At 42.4% G+C, this 21,493-nt stretch overlaps 1 protein-coding gene across 4 annotated transcripts in view; it reads left to right on the top strand.

Moving 5' to 3' along the window:
• Nucleotides 1-21,493, top strand: part of LOC113949881 (phosphatidylinositol 3-kinase regulatory subunit gamma) — a 78,021-nt gene that overhangs the window by 45,546 nt on the left and 10,982 nt on the right. For 2 of the 4 annotated variants that reach the window (XM_027648990.1, XM_027648991.1), the window contains exons 1-6: nucleotides 7-501; nucleotides 14,829-14,940; nucleotides 17,220-17,318; nucleotides 18,744-18,924; nucleotides 19,772-19,897; nucleotides 20,677-20,819. In XM_027648990.1, coding sequence (XP_027504791.1) covers nucleotides 396-501; nucleotides 14,829-14,940; nucleotides 17,220-17,318; nucleotides 18,744-18,924; nucleotides 19,772-19,897; nucleotides 20,677-20,819 — 767 coding nt within the window. In that variant the 5' untranslated portion in view covers nucleotides 7-395. Of the gene's footprint in view, nucleotides 1-6; nucleotides 502-14,828; nucleotides 14,941-17,219; nucleotides 17,319-18,743; nucleotides 18,925-19,771; nucleotides 19,898-20,676; nucleotides 20,820-21,493 lie in introns of those variants that run through there. The other 2 variants (XM_027648988.1, XM_027648989.1) reach the window with 1 other exon arrangement.

Below are 21,493 nucleotides of genomic sequence, written 5' to 3'. Positions count from 1 at the left end.
ATTTTTTTTCTTTTCTTTTATTTTTTTAGAGAGAATTCAGGAAAGTGGCTTTTCTGTGGAAAGGTGTCTCTTCAAACAAAAAGAAACACTCTCTCTATGTATATATATTACATATATAACTACCTATCTTAGTTCCTGCGGGGCAGCTGCTGAGGTGACTTGCGTGGAGGCTTTTTTTTTTTTTTTTTATTAAGTTTAATTTTGCGATTTTCAATTTTTTTTTTATTTTATTTTTCTCTTCGCTAAAAAAGTGTTATTTTAGAGAGAGGTGGATCCTTCTCGGCTTTTTTTTTTTTTTTTTCCCCTGTCTTTCTCCCCCCCTCCCCCCCCCACTCCGCTAAAAGCCGAGCTACCCAACCTCTCATTCCCAACCCTGCCGGGACTTGGCTGTCGCGATGTACAACACGGTGTGGGATATGGACCGCGATGACACGGACTGGAGGGAAGTGATGATGCCCTATTCCACTGAGCTGATATTTTACATTGAGATGGACCCTCCAGGTAGGGAGCCGAAGCCTGGGTGCTGCCGTCCATCCCCGCCCTCCCTCCTCCTGCACACTTTTCCCTTTTGAAATAAAAGGAGAAGGGGGAGGGAGGGGGGGGGAATTAATATCTGTAGTTTAACTTTGCGTAAACTTTCCAGGGACTTGAGCTCGCTGTCTCCTGGGCAAAAGTATTTTGATACTGGTTTGGTTTTTTTTTTTGGGGGTGGGGGGGGAGATGGGAGGGTAACAGCGATTTATGGTGCCTTTGGGGAGATGGAAGGAGGCAGGAGGAGGAGAGCTGCTCGCAGCCCCTCTCCCGAGTCTCCTTTTTTTAAAGCCTTTATTGAAAAGCGTATATTTCGGATGTATTCGCTCCTAGAGGAGCGCTTTTATTATCCTCTTCACCTGTGTGCCTTTATGTGCCTGTAACACTTTGATGGTGGTGATTTACCCACCTCCATTCAGTTCCAGTTTAATCGCTTTTACAGTCTCCGAGACCCTTTTCTCTCCAGCTCTCTTCCAGCATTGACAGATGAGGTGTGTGCTGTCGCTGGGTTTTGGTGCTGGGGGGATGATACTTGGGAACAGACTGCAATCCATCCCTGGAGGCACTGTTACTTTGATAACATTTAATAACCTTGTTCAAAAGGGTTTGATGCAACTTTTCCCCACGCACACTCCCCCACCCCCATGGATTGCCAGTGCTGAAAATGGGGAAATGCATTGTCCCTCGTCTGCCTGAAGTTTGTAGATGGGACAGAAAGTTTCTTTTGTGTCTAAAGAGTGAGGGAAGGCTTATGAGGAGGAAGAAGAGGAGGAGGAGAGGGCGAGTCTTTCTTTGGTAAGGAATTAAAGTAAGGCTAAATGGGTACTGGTGAAACTGTATCTGTACCTGTAAGAGTCAAACGGGCTGAAAGCAGTAAGGTAATTGAAGGGCCTTTATCTTCTCAGGACTCTGATCTCTACAGCCAGAAGGTACAGTAAAATATGCACCAAAAATCTTAGCCTGCAGAGGAATTGATAGCAAATAAGTACTTCTAAGTGGTGTCTTCTGTGGGGTATGTACTTTCAAAACGTTCTTTTCAACCTGTGCCTGAATCGTGGCGTGTGTCTGCAAGTGTGGTTTAGTCTCTTTGTTTCAGCACAGTGAGCTGTATTTTGCTCTCTGGAGGTATGTGGTACTTTAATTAAAAAGAGGAGGAGGTGATCATCCTGAGATTTTTGGATCTCAAGGACTTGCTTCCTCTGGTAACTCTGATGCTTTGAAAACTGGGCAGATCTCTCAGAAACACAATACTGGCCACTACTCATTAAATTCTTACATAGCTGACACTACCTATTTTTAGATGTTGCTCCTGAAAGCCTAAAGTTCAGTCAAATCTGTTTTCTTTTGTGAATTTCAAAGGATATCTTTCCTGCAAGTGCTTTTGGTTCTGAGGTTGGTATTTGTATGTGCTTGTATCAAGTGAACAAGTACCTAAGTCCCATTGTAGGTGACTTAAAGCAATTGGTGTGGGGTTTTTATTAAAAAAACATAAAGCCCCTTGAATGATTTAGTGGAAAGAGGCTGCTAAAAAGGGCTGGCCTAACTGAACTGGTCAGAAAACAACTTTCCAGTGTTTCTGCAGGAATTTGGCCATGCAAAATTCTTAGGAAGCCTTAGAAAGTTTACATTAAGAAGCAGCTCTCCTGTCATTAATAATGTCAGTATGTCCATCATTGAAGCCCTCTTGTCAGGGATCAAGGCTCTGCCCAGTCCAAACACCAGTTAGCAAAAGGACTTAATGTTACAGGCTGATCCCTGGAGTGTTCAGTAACTTTATCTTTCATATTCTTAAACTGGAAGAGCCAGAGCTGGAAATGATGCAGGGGATAATCCCCATGTGTATGTCCTGATTTTGTAGAAGTGCAACTTTTAAATTGAGGGGGGAGGGAAGGAGGGGAGAGTGTGGCAGAGGGGCTCTGCTTTTTCCCTGTCCGGAGGTGGGGTGGGAAGGCGTTTTCCGCTCTGGGATGATAGGTCATCCCTAAGGGGAGCGTGGAGGAATTTATTTGGAAGGCTTCAACATTCGGCATGCCTTGGGATAAAGTCGCTGCGCTCGCACCCGGTAACAACCACAGCTCCCTTTGGCCCACTTCCAACAAAAATTTTGTGGAGGTTTTCGGTGCCACATTCCCCGGAGCTCCGGGAGCAGCTGAGCGGCGGCGAGACGTTCCCTCAGCAGCGCAGGAACCGGGCGATGTTCGTGCGGCACGGCTCTTTTGTTCCCAGAACTTGCCTTTTGGAGAGAGAGATCCCTTTCGGTTGGGCTTTATGCCGCAGCACCGGGCACTGGCGGATTCCGGGAGCCAAGTGTCTGGGACCACGCATGGCTGCTCGTGATTCCATTTTACTGCGTCTAAACTTCAGGCAGAAGACAAAAGCAAGGTGAACATAATGCGCGGTGTCACCCGTAACCTCCGAGGCGAGGGTGGGGATACTGTTTCTTGTTAAGGGCCAGTAGACCTTTAATTTATCTTGGCAGGCTCTCTTAATACCCACCTTAGCGCTGCCCAATAATAATGCAGAAATAAAATCTGGTGATGGCAGGCAGCCTGCAGCGCAGCCGGAGCTTCTGTCAGGCCTCAGTGCACCTGCACCAGCTTATCAGTGTGCTCGTGTTTGCTGTTCGGGGCTGGAGGTGTAAATGGATGTTCGGAGCAGGTCCTGAAGCCTCTCTGCTGGAAGGGCTCGCTTTGGAAGTTCAAAAATAACAATAATGCCTCTCACACACGAGTTTTCCCCGACTCTAGCAGAGGCAGGGCCAGGGCAACAAAGGATTGCAAGCTTTCTGATAGCCTTTAATCCATCCTGAGCGCGGGAGCGGGGCAGTTTTCCCAAACGGAGTGGGTGGAACTAGGGATTCACCTCTGCCACCTTCACAAAGCAAAATTTAAAGCAGTACAACTAACACTGGAGCCTCAGTGGTGAAAACCAGCAGGGTGACTCCTGTTACCTAATGGTTTTTCCTTCTGCTTACATCTTATTTTGCATTTATACATTCGTCACTGGCATAAGGTAGGACCTCCCTGTGGCAAATAACACTACATGCAACAAATAATGTTCAGTATCTAAAGACACAGCTGGAACCATCAGTTGCATAGAGCTAACATAGCTCCTCAACTTTTCAATGATGGATGAAGTTATGAGTGTTATGGCCATAGCAGCATCATGTGCTGGGTTCTGGCATTGGGAAACTGTCTGTTGGGGGTTCATTCACATGTTTGTCCTTCACATGTTTGTCCTTCCTGTGGGTCTTGCTGTCTGAAAAGACAAGAAAATAGGTTATTGGACTGAATTTAGTTTTTATTTCAGGTCTGCAAAAGTTTGTTACTGCTGGAAGTTAAGTTTTTGAACAGAGGATGTCAAATTGACTGCAAAAGTTACTGGAGGACCTCAAGCACCACTACCTATGCATTGTCTAACTTCTAATCAGTAGGACTGAGTAATATCTTTCCCTCTGTAGATCGGGGATATATTATCAGTTGTGTTGATGATAAAATGTGTAATCACTGAATACATTTTGTCACAGTTGGATGAAAATCAGTAAGAGTGCTCCACTGGGATTTCTGATACAGATGTCAGTAAAGATATTTGGCTCAACTACAAATTAGAGGTTAGTTTCACTTGTGTGGATTATGAAGAAAACCACAAGTTTAATGTAGGCTTCCTAATGCAGAATGGGCTCTGTCTGTCTATGACTAAATAGTACAATAACTGTTTGACCTAAAGCTATAGGAAAGTTGCCTTTTTGGAGCCCATTAGACCCAAATATGACCAACTATGTTTATAACTTGATCCAGCTGTCTTTTTCAAGAATATTACTTTTCTGTGCCTGATGTGCTGAGACTGGCTGTAACAATGCTGTTGCTACAAAATCTTTTGATAATTAAGGGGGGGGGGGCAGCAACAATCTATAGGCTGCTTGGTTTAGTCTACTTTGTAAAAGCAGCACTGCCAGTGTATGAGTGAGACGAGGATTCAAGAGAAAAACTGTATTTATTCATGATAGTTTCTATTTTCTTCTCGTATATAATTTGACAACCCTTATTTTAGGGGAGCGATACTATAATTGTAATTTGGAAAACACAGGGTTCCGAGCTCCAGGGCAGTGTTTACTGGGATACCAGGCGTGCTGTATCATTATCAATGTTACAGTGGAAACTGAGTGTGGCTTCTCAATTAGGGTGTGTGGTACACAGTAGCCAGATGTAGGTGAACACTGCGTGTCTATGCCTGACTAGTTTTCCAGTGGGAGAACAGATGCAAATTTTAATAGCACTGTCAGTATTGTCCTTCAGCTTATCTGAGCTGACTCCAGAAGCTTATCAAAGAAAAGTTCTGCTCTTGCACATCTTAAAGAGATAAAAAAAAAAAAAGCTAGTTCTACTAGTGCATGTAATCAAGACAGCAGCACTGTAGCTGCAACTGTCTTTTTTTGCTAATTTAGGTCTTGCTGAAAATCACATTTCAAAGGAAGGAGACGTTTAGGGTTGAGAGTTGCCTTATTACGGACAGGAAGTTTGTGAGGCTGGTTTGGGGTAGAGGAGGGAGTAAATTAGGCTCAGTCACTTGTATTCTGCACATCCTAGAAAATCCTAGTTTGATTGGAGTCTCAGCTCCTATGAGAACAGTGATGTGAAATGCTTATATTCTCTTCTTTTTATACTAGTTTTCTCTACTGGCCTTTTCACTTAATGACTGCTGTAACCATTTTTTATTTCTGATTGCAATTCAGGCTTGCTTTTGCATTCCTTGCATTTCGTTTTCATTTTGATGGCTCTAACTGTTAAAGAATATCACTCATCAGGTTTCAATTAAATACATGAACACAAAAAATAGCATCATTAATATAAAGTGAAATGATGTTTTGCTTGAGATGAGAGAGCCTACTTTAAAAGGCTGACTTCTGTGTTTATCAGTAGGCTTTCACATGATGTAGAAATAGTTGGGGAGGGAAAGCTTGCTGAAGGGAGTTGTTCAGTTCTGTGTTCTGTAAAGCTGTAGGCTTATGCAAACTGAAACATGAAGGAACATTCTGAGAAGAAACCAAGCTCTTCAACACACGTTTGAAGGCAAAACTCGCAGCAAATGTTATTTCTCCAGTTTTTGTTCCCAACTCTTGTGTGTCTTGCGTGATGCCTGTACCTGACAGGAGCTAATCGTGGTGTTCCTTCTACCTCACCCCTTTAAAAGGAGAAAAGGAGTTTCCTCTGGAGACTATTGCTTTCCCAAGCAGCAGAGTTGACTTCTGTCTTTGCCACTGCCTGCATGGTATCTTATTCCAGACTGAAGCTATTCGGGCTTATCTTTGCTCTACAGCTTGGGAAAACAGAGGCATAGCTGGTCAGACACATCTGAGCCCAGGACTGAAAGCAGTTGGGTGCCTTACATCACCTCATTTAGTTGTTTAGTGAGTCACCTTTTGGGCAGAGAAAGAGAGAAGCATAAAGAATACTTTTATCAGCATGCTCTGTGTGTTTTAAAGCTTAAGGCTTTATTATTGTCAAAAAGACTGTTAACTGTGTTGAAACAGGTTACTGTAAAACTTTGGCCCCATTAAAGCAATAGGTGTGTTCTAGCTGGATTTTTTGGAAACTCATTTTTGTAAAGTAGGTTGCTGAGTAATGCTTAAAGAACAGTCTCTGCTCATGCACTAAGTACCCCTATGGAAATGAGTCAGATTGTCTTTTTTTTTTCTTCTGCTTTTTTATCTCATTTCTTCTGACAGGTTAAAGTCTGCACAATAGCTAAGTAAGCAAGAATCCACTTCTCCACATAATCTGAACTACAGCATATGAGCTGGTGCCGGGTCCCCAAACAGTGTGAGTGGATGTAACTTCTTTAGAAGATATTTTCATTGTCCTCCACTCAATAGTCAAAGATTTTGCAACGTTTCAGTGAATATGTTTCAGTACCTTAAGTTCTTCTAGTTCTGAAGAGAAGTGTCTGTATACAGGGAGTTTTATAAGGATTCATACAGTTCAAAAAAGGCAAAGTGCAACTGCTGCCTCTTGTAGCCCTTTCCAGAAAGGACTCCAGCTGCCCTGCTGGACACTGACCAGCTGCCTGGTGAATCCTGATGCAGAAGCACGATGCACTCTGAAGCTTTCCTGTGGCTGAACAGGATCCAGGTTCTTCTCTGGCTTTGAGTCCAGCAGCACACTTAAGATGGATACCTTCCATCCGGAGCATTTTGAAAAAGGAGATGAAATACTTCGACTGCTTCGGCCTGTGACTGCTTCCAGCATTCACCCAGACTCCACCAGTTTTTGTGAACTGGAAAAAATGTTATTTTAGTGATAGTCCATAGGAGTGTTACTTCTAAAATCAGATATCCCTGAAGCTGACACGAGGTTATCTAGAAAAGGCTTGAAACCCATCGTGTTTCTTGGCACAAAAATATGAGGGTTTGGAAGAATTAAAAAAATACCAATCTGTTCCTTATCCCCTTAATATCGTTTGTTCTTTCACTACATAATAACTTGTCTTTTGGTTGTGTCACTTTGGGATTCTTGTACTTCAGGTCAGTTTTCTCTTTCCAAACATAAACCTCCTGTTTCTTTTCATTAGCTACTCCTTACTCTTCTCTTGCTTTCCTCCTCTAACCCTTGAAAGAAGAAAATCCGCTGGAGCTATTTTTTCAGTTTTTTACCTTCTCTAACCTTATCCTAATTTTCAGTCTCCGTTGTCCCTCAAATCCACTGCTGTACCCACTCATCTTTTCTTTTGGAGGAATTCTTGAATCACTCCCCTCAAAAAAACCCCAAACAAAACCCCTGAAACCAGAGCTGCTGCAATGGAGTTCTATAAAAATTGCTGTAATGAGGGAACATGGCCCACTGTTGGGGTGTGGGTTTTTTTGAATGTGGGCAGTAGGGCTTGCACTCCAACACTTGCCCCCGGGAAAGGTTTTAGAGGTGAGATGGATGAGGAGTTCATTGACAGTGTTGTGTATGTGAGTTCTGTTGTCTGTTACAACCTGAATTTGTACATTGTAGTGGAATTTCCGAGACTGTCAGTACTCACTGATAAGTCCTTGGACAGTGGAAGAAGTCAAGTTCCTGCTGTGAAATGGATTTCATTAAAATACTTTGAAGATCACCGTGTACTGAGTAAGGAGATTGAATCCTCTCGTGTTACACCTTGAGATGTGAGCATGAGCAGCAGCCAGGCTTGACTACTCCATGTCTGCTCCAAATCTCCCCTTCTCCTGCAGGCACTGGAACACGTGGGTTGGGACTTCTGCCTCAGTGGAGCTTCCTTTGACATCTCCGTTCTTAAAGATGAGGCGTGACAAAATGTGCAACAGATTTCCTCTGAAAATACTTTTCCACCTTCACATTTCTTCTGGAGCGCTGATTTAAAAATGCACCTTTTGATCTTGATTTAGATGGCTTACTGTTAGTAATTTAGGTGGTGTTGAAATATTTGTACTTTGGCACCTAGAGAAGGGTTTCACATAGCACAAGGACAGGTACTGTATGAGGAACAATTTTACATGCTGCTCTGAAAGATTGGAGCTGGTGGTAAGCTGAAATAAAATGCTGCTTAGAGCAGCAAGAATCATATGTATTTGCAGCTGTATTATTATTATTTTTAAGTAGCCTCTTATGCAGCAAACTTCTCAGTAGAACCGATTATTTCTGTGAATTGGTTCTCCTATGAGGTTTGTACCTGACATCTGGATGGATGGTTAGTCTTTGAAATATCTGGGGGTAAAAAAACCCTGGGCTGTTTTTATTTAAATTATCTATTATTTAAAATTAGTTTTGATTTAAAATTACTTTTTCTTTGAGCTTTGGTATGTCTCCTAGCCATAGCGTGTCACTGCTCAGTCCTGACTTCATTCTGTCTCTCTCACAGTGAATAGCCAGTTCTTGCTTCTTGATCACAGTAATTCTCTGCTTATTCTGAATTTTTTGGTTTTTTTCCTTACTCTTATCCAAAAATCTATTCCCAGGTATTGACGAAAGAGCACTTTTTAGTAGGAGTTTGAAGACTCTGCCTGTGGAGTGGTATAAAACATGCTGTGATATTTCTTCTGTGAAGGCAGATGAGGAGCTACTTTAGTAAGCAAAAAAGAGAATCTACTGGCTCCTTGCACTTTATATTTATTTTTATTGTACCCTCTTCTAGGCCTGACATTGGATACTGTAAAGTACAGTGTTCTTATAGAGTATGTCATTTTCATGGCAATAAAATATCTGTCATGGACTTTCATCCAGAGTTGGTAAAAGCCTGGACCTACTGTCTACATGATAAAGCTACTCTTTCCTGCAGGGAGCTGGGCATGTGATGCTGGGTAGTGACAACCTTTGAGTGATGAAACATGTCAAAAGTTCTAAAAGCTATCCAGTTTATTAACAGTGTGCTAATTATGCCTGGTAGGTAAAAAAGGGCTTATCCTTTTTATCTTCCCTGTGTTAATTTTGGGACAGTCACCTCAACCCTGTTCATCATGGAACCTCTGACACTGCTGTAGCTTTGCAGCTGTTACACTGTGGTCTGGGTGGGAAGGAAAACCATTTTTCATTAGGCAGTGAAAATAATTGGGAAGCTGAGGTTTCTTGGCTTTGCAACTTCATGCAAAGGCTGGAATGAAAAGGAGGAGCTGTGTTATAGTACAGAAGTCAAAGATCCCCATGTCATTTGTCTGACTGTGAGCATCTTCCATTTATTTCTTCCATCTCTGCCCACGAAGTAACAGGCCTTGCCAAGTAGTGAGGGGATGCTTTTGACATGCCCAAAAAGAATGCTGAATTTGAACCATCCTCTTCACACACCGTTGTTGTCCACCACTGTGCAGGTGTCCCATAGCAGGTAATTTTTTAACCTGTGCAGCAGCTGTGGATGCTTGTGGGGAACAGAGTGCAGCAGAAGCCTGGCGGGCTTTAGGAGGTGAAACAGTGACTGGGAGGTGTGGGAGAGGGCTGGATAGCTGGGGAGTTTTCAAACAAAACAGATCTTTATCAAAAAAGCCAATTAATCAAAACTGAAATATTTCTTAAAGGTGTTGTTTTTTATGAAAGTTCACAGAAACACAAGCAAAGCTATAATGGGAGTGTTTTCATTGGAAGCCTGTCTGGCTTTCTGCCAACTTGTCTGCTGTTTTCTGTAATGAGATATTGAAAGACCTCGATTCTTTGAATATGTCTTACTCTTTGGCATGTCGCCTGTTTTGGGGGAGGAGAGCGAAAATGTGAGCGCGCCGGGGGGGTTCTGTGGCCAGCGGTAACGCGATGGAGCGGCTTCCTCCTCCATCCCCGGCGGAGCTCTCCGTGCACACGAGCTGCCCTTTGAGGAAGGGCAGCCCCGAAGGGCACCGGCGCTCAGTGCTCTGCGAGAGGGGTCTTGGCAAGAGAACTGAGGAGCTGAGATGTGGAGCTGCCAGCGTAATTTACCTGCCAGTGGTGGGGAATGAGCTGCTGTCAGCAGGTGCGCGCGACCCTCCTCGTTGTCAGCTGGAAAACCTCTCCAAGGGCGCGGTGCTTCACCGCTCTGGTGGGCACACACGGAGCACTTTCATGGAAATGGCGTGCAAAAAGCACCTTTGTTCGGTACGTGCTTTTATTCTCAACTGTCTTTGAGGGCTTCTCGTGCAGCAGGGACAAGTAGAGGGCTCCTGAGGGAGGGAAAGATTTTGAAGCTTTGCCTGAAAAGTGTTAGAGAAGTTGAGAAGAGTGTTTGAGAAATTGAGTAAGACTAGAGAGAGCAATTAAAGATTGGAGAGGTTTTTTTCTTTTCAAAAAAGCTAGCTTACGTTTTTGTTCCAAGTCTTCATCTATATCTCCGAAGGGAGAACCCTTCTCTCCTCAAGGACTATGTCACTAAAATGTTAGCTGGCCTAACCACAGATAACTTGCATGTTTCCATAGTAATGACACTCTGTAGAGCTTTATATTACAGTTTGCAGGGTATCTACTGTACATCAACCTTTTTGAAGCTGAGTAAGTGTCTTGGAAATCCTCTGATCTGTTTTCTGCTTGTCACAGTGTGGAGGGAGAATAGATTGAGTGCATCAGAAAGAAGGCTAGTAAACAAGCTCGTGGAAGTGCTGAGGGACTTAAAATTGACTTCATCAGAGTACTTGGTAGTTGTGATTATTTTTAACAGTAAGGTAGAGTTAATGCTGCATTTAAACCTGCTATGCTTTGAAGTATCCGGCCTGCAGCTCTTGAAAGATACTGGAAGAAATAAGTTGTGGAGTCATTCTTAGGCTAAGTGGCATCTGCCTTAAAACTGAAAATCAGAGTTGAATTAACTGGGAGGTTGATTTTGTGCACAAATACTGCAGCCAGAGAAGAAACAGGCTTCTTGACTGGATGCTGTGTGAGATGTAGCACATGGAGACCCGAGGCATTCTTCTTTTTTCATTCCTGAATTAGTGCCATTGAAATCCCTCACACGTAGGGCTCAGTGGCTCTTATGTCATGTAAACTTGTAAAATTTTTTTATTCAAGACCCAACTGGGGAAAGTGTGTATCTCATGGAAGTCACGGTCTACTTCGCCGAAGTTAAATTCGGGTTTGATGTAGCCTACGACTTTTTACGAGAGACTCTAAAAGAAATACAGCGGCGCTAAACTTCAGACATCTGCCAGCTTTCTTAGTTGTCTTGGTGCTGGAGGTGGTTTGAATTTCAGGGAATCAAGTCAGTTATGTCTTGAGCTGCCTTTTCAAAAGAAGAGTCAAGAAAGCACCACAAAACTACCCGGGCAGAGCCTGATCAGCAGTCCTCCCTCTGCCCGGACCTGCGCGGCCGCTCGGCGGAGCAGCTCAGCTGAAGGTACCTGCTGGAGCAGCCCTCGGTTCCTGACGTCAGCAACATCCGATCCCACGCCCCGACCACATTGGCTGCCATCCCCTCCGCTCCATCACCAGCTCCTTTTTATTTCCCCCCTCCTAAGTGACACCGAGCTGGGATTGGGATTTAGCTTCCCCAGGCAGCCTAGCTTGAGCTGGGAAGAGAGAACTAGAGTTGCTGAAGAAATTAAAACCAGATATGCCCATAAATGCGTGAGGGAGAGACAGTCTGTTCTCACTGCTGCGTGCCGGGCGGTCACTGAGGGCTGAACCTGATCCTTGGAGTGTGCTCATACAGGAGTGGAAGGGTCCAGCTGAGCTGTCACCTTTTGGGATTTGGAAAGATCCATGCTCTAAAGCTGTCTTGGGGACATGGCAGGGGAAGGATGCTTGTGTATCTGCTCCTTAACAGCAAGTTCTTTATTAGAACGGATAGATCCGTTGTGCTGTTAATCACTTGTGATCAGTGTTCGTTCTCTCCCAGGAAAAAGGGAGGCAAGAAACCATCAGGATCGTTCACTTTAATCAGAGCTTGTTTTGAGATAAAGTAAGATTGTGCCTGTGGCTAGATCAGAATTGGGCTCAGTGACATGGAAAGAAACACGGCTGCTCTTGAAAGCATTTCTGTTGACTTCAAGCCAGCTTTATTTTACTTAACTCTAGGATTTTAGCTCTCTAATGTTCATCTAGTGAAGTATATAAGACTGGATTATTTTGAATTTAAATCAAAATCTGTGGACTCTTTGAGGCTCTCTGTAGCTTCTCCTAGAAACATCACAAGATTTCTCCTAGCAGGGCTGTTAGCACTGTGTAGGTACTAGTAAAAACTATTTTAGGATGCCTCTTTCAACAACCCATTGGGCCAGTGTTATGAGAGCAGCAGTGTGGTGATGCTGTTCTGTTGCAGTAGACTTGCCATGCTGTTACAGAATATTCCCCTTGTGGCATCCAGGGTCTGGGCTGTGAGGTTTAAACTACCTTTGTGTCAGTTCTCCATTTGTGCAGGGTGCAGTACATGGGCTGAAATGGTAGCCATGAAATGCTGAAATGGATGGGCATGTTGGTCTACGGGGTAAAGCAATAGCAGGGTCCTGGTTCTGTGTCCAGTACAGGGGGAAATCTCAAAGACCTCTAAGTATTGAAAGTAGAGAATTAAATACATAGCTCTCTGGAAACAGGATCCACCCTTGCAAATAGTTTTGTATTTTTGAAATGTGCAAGCTATTAAAAAGCATTTTTCAAAAGTCTATTGTGTAAAGGACTGGCTTCCATGAGTCAGGTTTTACAGGAAACGGTCCAAGCCTTATTCTTCTCCCTGAAAGAATTTCCTTCCAGTTTTCTCATGCAGGGTGAAGTTCTGCAGACATCCCCCTGATAGTGAGAACTGGTACCTGCCTACTAGAGGGAAGGAGAAGCTCCCACCTGTAGTAGGGACACTTGGTGTAATGTCTAGTGCTCTGTGTCCAAACTCCTGTTCCTTACCTTTCTGCTCTTTGTTACTTTGCTTTTCTATGCCCTGTGCTTTGGAGTGAGGCCTAACAAAGCTGCTAAATAATTCCACAGTATATAAAGGAGCAAGACTTAATCTTACAAGGAGGGCTAGAGAAGTATTCAAGTACTCTAGAGAATACTTGAAAGCCTCTTCTGGAAAGCTCCTATTACCAGTGTAAAACAGGCTTTTACGCTGTAAAATACCTTGAAGTTTTTGATATGTCCAAGCCTTAATTTGAAAGACCCAGTGAAATAATTGCTGGTGCTGGTGCCGTTTCCTAAGAACTCTCTGCATTTTTGTATGGTTTTTAGGTGAATCTTCACATGCTTGTTAAAGACTCAGAATTTACAAAAGATTCTCAAGCAGATCAGAACATCTACAGGTTTTCTGAAATTGGATTAACTGCCTTGTGGGGGACTCAGAACTGCTGAGACTCTGCTATCCCAGATGTGAGGTGGGGAGGAGGGAGGACCTGAAGACATTTTCTAATTCAGGAACTTTCAGTGGGGGAGATGGAACAGCACAGTGAATACAATTGACTCTACAGGCTTAGGCTGGATGTATGTTCCTGTGACCCTGGATGGGGCTGGGACCTTCAAGCAAAGTAGGGTTAGAACCATGTCTTGCTCTTAACAGTGCTTTGTACAAACACTTGTGTGCTACACAAACAACTGTAGTAGCTGAGCTAGGAATAACCGAAGCTTCCTAACCAGGAAGCTACTTCACTGAATCTGAAGGTTTTCACCTTCCTTTTACAACAAGAGGTGTTATTGCCTCACTAGATGTGTGCACACCTGAGAGTTCCCAGCTCACCCCATAAAAAGAAACCTGTATGCTACGGTTTAATGCTCAGTCCCACAGAATGAATGCTGCTATCTGAATCAGGTGTTTGGTCAGCAACCCCAGGGTGCAAACGTCTGGGTCAAGGTTCAGGTTTAGTTTAGATTGGCTCAATTAAAGCATCTACTGGTTTGTCTGAGAACAGTGAAGTTACTGTGTTGGATATCCAACATGAAATGGTGTTTGGAACTGCAGTTGGAAGCCTGTTTTCTCTTCTTTAATGTGGGAGGTGTGGCTCGGAGGTGAGCAGATGGATGGTGCCAAGTAGCACACCTCTCAGCACTGAGCCATTCCATGCTGAAGCTAGAGATCAAAATCTTCTTTCTGCTCCCTTTATTTGTGTTTCTGCCTGTACACTGGGATTGTGTGCATCTGAAAGATGGCTGTTGTCAGTGTGTCAGGCCTGCTCGCTGATGCTTGTGTAATCTGATGGCAAGGGCACAGGGCTGGGAGCACAGATGTTCAGGGTCTGGCTTGAAAATGTGCTAGAAGCAAATCAATGTGTGTAGTTGCTTTCTTACTGTGAATTCAAATGTGACCTGTCCCTCTCATGAAAGAGTCTCATGAAATGCCTAAAAAATGCCTGAGTTTCAGTGGCAATGTTTGTGATGAAGCATTCAGCACCTGCAAAGCAGAGGCCTAAATGACAAACCTAGTATGAAACTTGAACTTTGGGCCTTTGATGGATATGCCAATTGTTTTTCCCTCTGAAGAAGAGTTTACCTGTTTCCTCTTGTGAGTTGACATAAGGACTGGTGATGCCTGAGCAACTGGAGTTTTTCCACAGTGGTGCCCAGTGCTCTCCAGGCTGTGGCTTTCAAACACAATGCACCTTTGTCATTTGTTTGGAGCTTTAGGCGGCACCTGCCCTTGTAGTTGTGCCTGCGCCAGTCTTCCTTTTAACAAAAACTCGTGTTTCCTCATGCTCCTTCCTTTTCTCCTCCATCCAGCAAGTGTTTAGTTTGATACTAGGAAATCTGGGATCACAGTGGAACTGCTTACTTCAGAATTCCTCTAAAATTACGAATTTCATTTGATTTGAGAGAGCTCGAAAGCAAAGTTCAAGGTGCACATTTTCTCTCGTTTTTTTTACTGTCAGATTTCATTAATAGTTTAGTGATTATCTTCTCCTGTTTACCTTTTGTTCATCTGTTTTTCATTTTCAGCTCTTCCTCCAAAGCCCCCCAAACCAATGACTCCAGTCAATACGAATGGAATAAAGGACAATTCCAGCTTCTCTCTGCAGGAAGCAGAATGGTACTGGGGGGACATCTCAAGGTAAGCAATATTGCTAGACTATATTAATTGAAATGTGTTAATATATGTTGTTAAAAATAGATCAAGCCAGCTACAATTCAAGATAAAAAGAACATGCCTTTTACAGGAGGGAAACACTTCAGGACTTTACTTGGCAAAGCACCTAAGTAAAACTATTCAGCTGGATTGAGGACATTTCAGTTGTTGCTCTTCTGGTGCAGATATTGCCAGTCTTGGTGACACTTATTTTTGGCTTTCTAAATTTGTCCAGATAAACAGTCTTTAAAAAGGAGAAAAATCTGAATCTGCTATCTAATAAGGTGTTGTAAGCGTACAGTGCTGGAATGCATGCAGGTCAGTGAAGTTTCAGTACAAAAATAAAACTTTAGAATAAAAGGAATTGCATTCTTAGTTTTGGTTTCTTTAACATTAGTTTAAAATTGCATCTGTATTAATTTCTATTACATGGTGATATAAAAAATAGCTCTTAAAAATGCTAACCCTCACCAGCTATACTGAGCAAATGATAGAAACACATATCAAATAAATTAAGCTTTACCTCTTAAGAAAACCTCTTTCTCTGCACTTGAGAAAATAGATGGGTTAGGTTCAGAAAATGAAGGACTAGTTTTTATATACTTGCATAAAAGAACTGAAGTGTTCAGTCATCTCTTTCCCTCTTACGGCACTTCTGAAGAGTCTAGAATTTGGAATTGTAAGAGGAAAGGTGAGCGTGCTGGGAGCGTGATCAGGAATTGCTCAAACTTGTGCTCATAATACTTTGAAGCACTTTGGCAGACAGAGGCAAGAAGAGCGTGTTTTCCACATTAACTTATTGGCGTTCTGAGAAGGGAAATAAAGTTTTCATATCTTTATTGTACCACCCTTATCTCTTTATAAAGTAAACCCACAGAGATCTTGCCTTTGAAGGGCCTCAGCAGAGATATTTTTCTGTTAATTTTAAATTGAAGCAGAGTGGCAAAAAGTGATCACAAAGCCCACTAGACACAGTTTATTTAAAACTGCTCGATATTGGTATCAGTTTATTGACTGTGGATTTGCTCCTCAATTATCAGTGCACAGGATGGCAGGAGCTAATGCACTGCAAATCACACTGGAGTGGCTTTATTAGATTAAAACGTGATACACGTGCATGTAAAGATGGAATTGTTTATGACCTTAATTTGGCAGCCAGCAGGTATGGGCTGCATTGGGCTATCATGGCAGGACCAATGTTCTTCAGTCAAGAACTTGTGCTGGAAATTTTGTCACGAGCTCCAGGGTGCAACCTGCAGGCACAAGCCCAAACCCATGGATCGTATCTATCAATTAAAAAAGAGAGTTGTTTGGGTTAACTGGGTCCAATCTGTGAAATGGTCAGAGTAAGTGGATATGCACGTGAACATTCACAGGAGTTAGTTTTACTAACAGAATCATTTTCAAATAGCTAAATCAGAGCTAGGGCTATTCTGTAAGAATATTTTTGTTCCTTAGTATTTGAGCAAAAAAGCTGCTGTTGATTTTGCTTTGTAAGATTCAACTAAGCTTCATACAGCACTTAGACAACGTTGAGGCTATCTGAGAAACTTTAGTTTCCAAATGATTGTATTAAAAAGTGCTTAGTATTTCTAAAAGGTTTGAGGGAGCTGTTATGAAGTGAGATACATAATCTGGGTGAAATGCTCGAACCTGGCAAGATGCTTATCTCTTCAGCTGAAATAATTTTCTTAATGCTTACAGGTACTCACTTTCACTACAAGATTTCTTGGTTTAGCTTAAAGCTCTGGACTGGGTGTCCTTTTGCCTCAGTTGTAAATAAGGAAGAGTTGCCCTGAAGCTGGAAAGGTTGTAGTGCTTTAAAACGGCTGTAAATAAGATCAGAGTTAAGCCAATAAAGAGCCTCTTGAGACTAAAACTCTGCTAAACTTTAGACACCTTTGAGCTGTGATGTTAGAGGCCATCTCTTAAGGGGTCAGGACTGGCTTCTCAAAGGGCACCTGTTTTAGTGTGGACTTTAAAACCTGAGCAGATTACAGGGAAAGGTTATGAACTGAGTCACAGCTGCTACTGTTGTTTAAACAGAGACTTCTCTCTAAGTGGCAGTTGACTGTAGCTGCTTTTCTCTAGTACGGTTACACAGGTTGAGACTTGCTTTAGATGCCCTAAAAGACTGGAGAGCCCGGACGTCAAAGAAGATTGAACTTTATGCATGCTGGTGTTACTGACTCCGATGTTTTACCTATGGCAAAGATGATCATGTCCTTCGTGCTTCTAATTTTGCCTCCCTTTCCATTCTTCAGGGAAGAAGTAAATGACAAATTACGAGACATGCCAGACGGAACATTCCTGGTGCGCGACGCATCAACCAAGATGCAGGGAGACTACACTCTGACCTTACGGTGAGCACTGAGCACTAGCAGCCCACACAGGGAGACCCTGAGTAGCTGTTGCTATACCAGTGACAGCCATGGCTGTGCAAAGCTCATGTGGCTTGAGAGATGTTCCCAGGACTGCACATCACAGAATAAGTAAATAAATAAGCCACGTCCGACAGTCAGTTCTGTTCTGTGCATTGAATCCTGTCCCTCACTAAACAGTACTGTAAGGATCAGCATGTGGATGAAGTGGGACTTGGGGAGGAGAGCTGCTCAGAAGTGCTTCATAGTTTCAGAACTGCTAAGGTAAAAGGTATTTGTAAGCTAGGGCTTTGATTAATGGGAGAGTGTTGAATATCTCATCAGTCTACAGCTGTAGAAACCCAAGCACATTGTCTTTGTAAAAGGAGTATCTTGTGCTTTCTGATCTGTTGTTTAGGAAATATCGAATTGGAGCTATGTTCTTTTCTTCATTAAAATTGTCTGCAAGTGGAAGGTTTCCCAGAGCTGCCCCAGCCCTGTCTGCTGCAGTTAGGCAGCAGACCTCATGTGACTGGCTCTGGTGCCTTGCCCAGCCTGCCCAGCCACTTGCCTCTGCCAGGCTCCCAAGATTGGTTGTTAGAGGCAAGCAGGTGAGGCACATAAGCGACTGCCTCTGTAGCACACCTTTGGGAGTTACTGTGATATAGCAGGTATTTGATCTTGCTGTGAAATTCCATTGCCTTAATAGCAGGTTTGACCCCAAGGGTGTAGTTAAAATTCTGCTTTAACTTCTGCCTTAAAGTTCACACCATGTGCACTAAGGTTTGGCATGGTTTTATTTTGCCGAAATCAGATGTCTTTAGGAACCAGAATTGTGAGTGCAGGAAAGACAGGACAGTGTCTAAACAGTCTGTTGGTGGAAAAAAAGGAAGAAATAAGTGCTATATTTGTGGAAACCACTAGAACAGATAAATCTGGATAAGATAAAGTCCTAAACTTACAGCCATGTTGTAATCCTCAAAGGATTTTGTTTAGGTTCAGGTATCCTGTATTAGCATCCATAACTCAAAAGACTTGTTAATAATTGTATAATCTATACTCATTTGTATACTATTAGTGACCCCAAATTGCATGAAACTGTGGGTTTAGGTTTTCTTATGGCTCCTTTATTCAGCCTTCAGCATCCTCTTTTTCCCTTGCACAACTTCTGGCAAAGCTTGGACTTAAATACCATAAGCTGGCTTCAGAATGAACACATAGGAAGAGATTTACTTTGGGCTTTGCTCCTGTTCAAATAATCTGATGATAATTTCTGTGTGTATTGACTCTTAAACTACTTAATACTGCTACTGTGTAAAGAATCACTATGAAGGCCACTTGCCCAGGAATTTCACTGGTGTCTTTGTTAGCAGCCCTAGTGTTGGAAAAGGGATGGGAGTGACACAGTAAAACCTCTGTGCCTTACAGGAAGGGTGGCAACAATAAGCTGATAAAGATCTATCATCGGGATGGAAAGTATGGCTTCTCTGACCCACTGACGTTTAATTCAGTGGTGGAACTCATTAACCACTACCGCAATGAGTCTCTCGCGCAGTATAACCCGAAGCTCGATGTGAAGTTGATGTATCCAGTGTCCCGGTACCAGCAGGTAAGATCTCCATCAGACCCCAGTACCTATTAGGGCAGACAAGAACAAAAATAATTTTGTTTGCTTTCTATGAATAGCCTGATTTTTTTTTTTTTTTTCTTTTTTTTTTTTTTTTTTTTTTTGAATACGGAAAAACTAAAAAGGTGGAGTTTTCACATTTGGCCTCACCTGGGTCTTTCAAATTTTCTAGCCGTTTAAGCTGCTTCATTTTATCAAGTTTCTGGTCTCCATCTGAGCAGCCATCAGGCAGCAGAGAAGAGAAGAGAAACCCTGGTATGCAGCAGTTGAACTCTGAGAAGCCTTTTTATTTCCCCCTGGACCCTTGTGGACCCACCAGGCACTGTTCTAGGCAGTGTTACCCTTGAAGTACATATGACCCATGCAGATGCTCACTCTGTGCATAGACATCTAAATTTTTCAAGAACATTTTTTTAACTTTTATTCAGTAGCTTGAGACATTTTCCTGCATTAAGGAAAAAGAACTACAGAGCTTTTGGGAAAAAAAAAAACCAAAACAACCCTCTGACCTCTAACTTCAGATTCCGAGTAATGTGCTTCCTTCTTTCTTGAATAGGGGATAGCAATTCTGAAAGTAAAGTGTGGTGTGTTTTTGGAAGCTTAGTATTTGGCATAGGTCTTGGTGTCCTATAGTTCCAGTTCCTACTGTCTGTAAACTGTGGAATGTGTTGCACAAAGGAAGGGGGATTTAGAGACAGTGTTCTCTAGAAACTGGATTATAAACATGATGCTAATATCTGTAAAATGCAAATGTGCATAAGTGGACAAATGAATACTCTTAAGGAAAAGCTGCTTTGCTTGAAGACTTAATAGCTCTTTGTATGTACAGGATCAGTTGGTGAAAGAAGATAATATAGATGCAGTAGGTAAAAAACTTCAAGAATACCATGCTCAGTATCAGGAAAAGAGCAAAGAGTACGACAAATTGTATGAAGAATATACCAGAACATCACAGGTTAGTTCTTCTTTGGCTGTTTGTTGAGTCTGTTTCTCGTTGTTTAAAAAGTAAAGAAAATTAATTTAACCTGTTGTGGCTAATAAAGGCAGTCCATAGTCAGAAAATACAAGGAAAAAACTTAGTAAATCATGGAACAGAGCAAAGTAGTTTCAGAGGTGATGGAAAGAGTGAATATTGCTTGTTGCTGATAGTCCTAGAGGCGTGGTGTGGGGCAAGGAAAAAAGGGCAGCTGAGCTTCCAAGTATAAGGTAAAGCTGTGGAGAATGCCAACACCTAGAAGCTTTACACTGCAGACTTCTTCCTTGGCTGCTGAGTATTTCCAGCTGCTGTATTCTGCAGTGAGAATTGTAGAGGGGTTTGTCCAGGTTTTTTGTGAAGTCACGTGCGAGTCAGTTACCAGATATTATGCATTAAGGAAGTGTGAATACGATATTTGGACTGCTTCTGGTAAAATAAGATAGTTCATATATGGGGAGGAGGTTTGCTGGCAGTCTTCCTGAAAACTAAGATGGAAAATATGACTAAAATATTTGAGGGGTTTGCAGCCTAATAGAGAGCACTGTGTAGAGGAGGAGGGTAGACTTAGAGGGAGTAAGTCTGCCCTGTTATTCCCTGACTCTACTTGGACAATTGACTAAATTTAAAACTGATTAATTTCATTTTGACTTAGTGGGGGGAGAAAAGATGGTCTTCTCAGTCAGTTTAGGGAATATACTTGGGTCTTGCTTTGTTGTCTGTATTATGGACAAGTGATGAAGGACTCTTTCCTTACGTAGGAAATCCAGATGAAGAGGACTGCAATCGAAGCATTTAATGAAACTATTAAGATATTTGAGGAGCAGTGCCACTCACAAGAGCGATACAGCAAAGAGTACATTGAGCGATTCCGCAGGGAGGGGAATGACAAAGAAATTGAACGGTAAGCTCAGGTTGTGTTTGCTTCCCTGGCAAAACTAGTGTCCACATGGGCACTCCCATTAAAGCATCATATAAACCACTTTGTAAGTGCCTTCTCTAGTAAAGCTCTCTTCTGTCAAAGAATTGCATTGTAGATAGCAGAGGTGAGAGATCTCTGGGTTGGTCTTACTCTTAACTTCGGTAAATCAAGGACCAGGAAAGAATTAGGAAATAACAATTTAATTTGTTTCTTCCACTTCTGTTTGGATTTGCTCAGAACGTAATTCAGAAAAATCTTTACTTTTCAACTGTGAAATGTCCATAGATCTGGTGAATCTCATAGTCCATAGTCAGTTTTAGTCATTTTCAAAGAAGATTATATTTAACAGCTGTCATCTAACAAATTCAGTAAGGACCTCATTTGAAGCTGCTTTTCTGTGAGGGTACTAGCAGAAAAAGTTGTATTTGGGCCTTTGAAGAAATGCCAGATATAATGCCTAACTTTTCATAGTGTTTTTTGAACCAGATAGGGTAACCTTAAGGAGATCTTTAGACTAAGAACAGTTACCTGTAACAATCTTACTGTACAACTGTGGTGCTTCATTCTGAATGAAGATCAATTAACAGGGAAAATATGTAATTCTCCTGAATTATACCAAACCTGCAAACTAGTCTTGAAAGAAGAGACAGGCAACA

Source organism: Corapipo altera, unplaced genomic scaffold, assembly GCF_003945725.1.
Source record: "Corapipo altera isolate COAL_440 unplaced genomic scaffold, ASM394572v1 112, whole genome shotgun sequence".
NCBI classification, from domain to species: domain Eukaryota; kingdom Metazoa; phylum Chordata; class Aves; order Passeriformes; family Pipridae; genus Corapipo; species Corapipo altera.
This window is presented reverse-complemented; position numbering and strand designations above follow the sequence as displayed.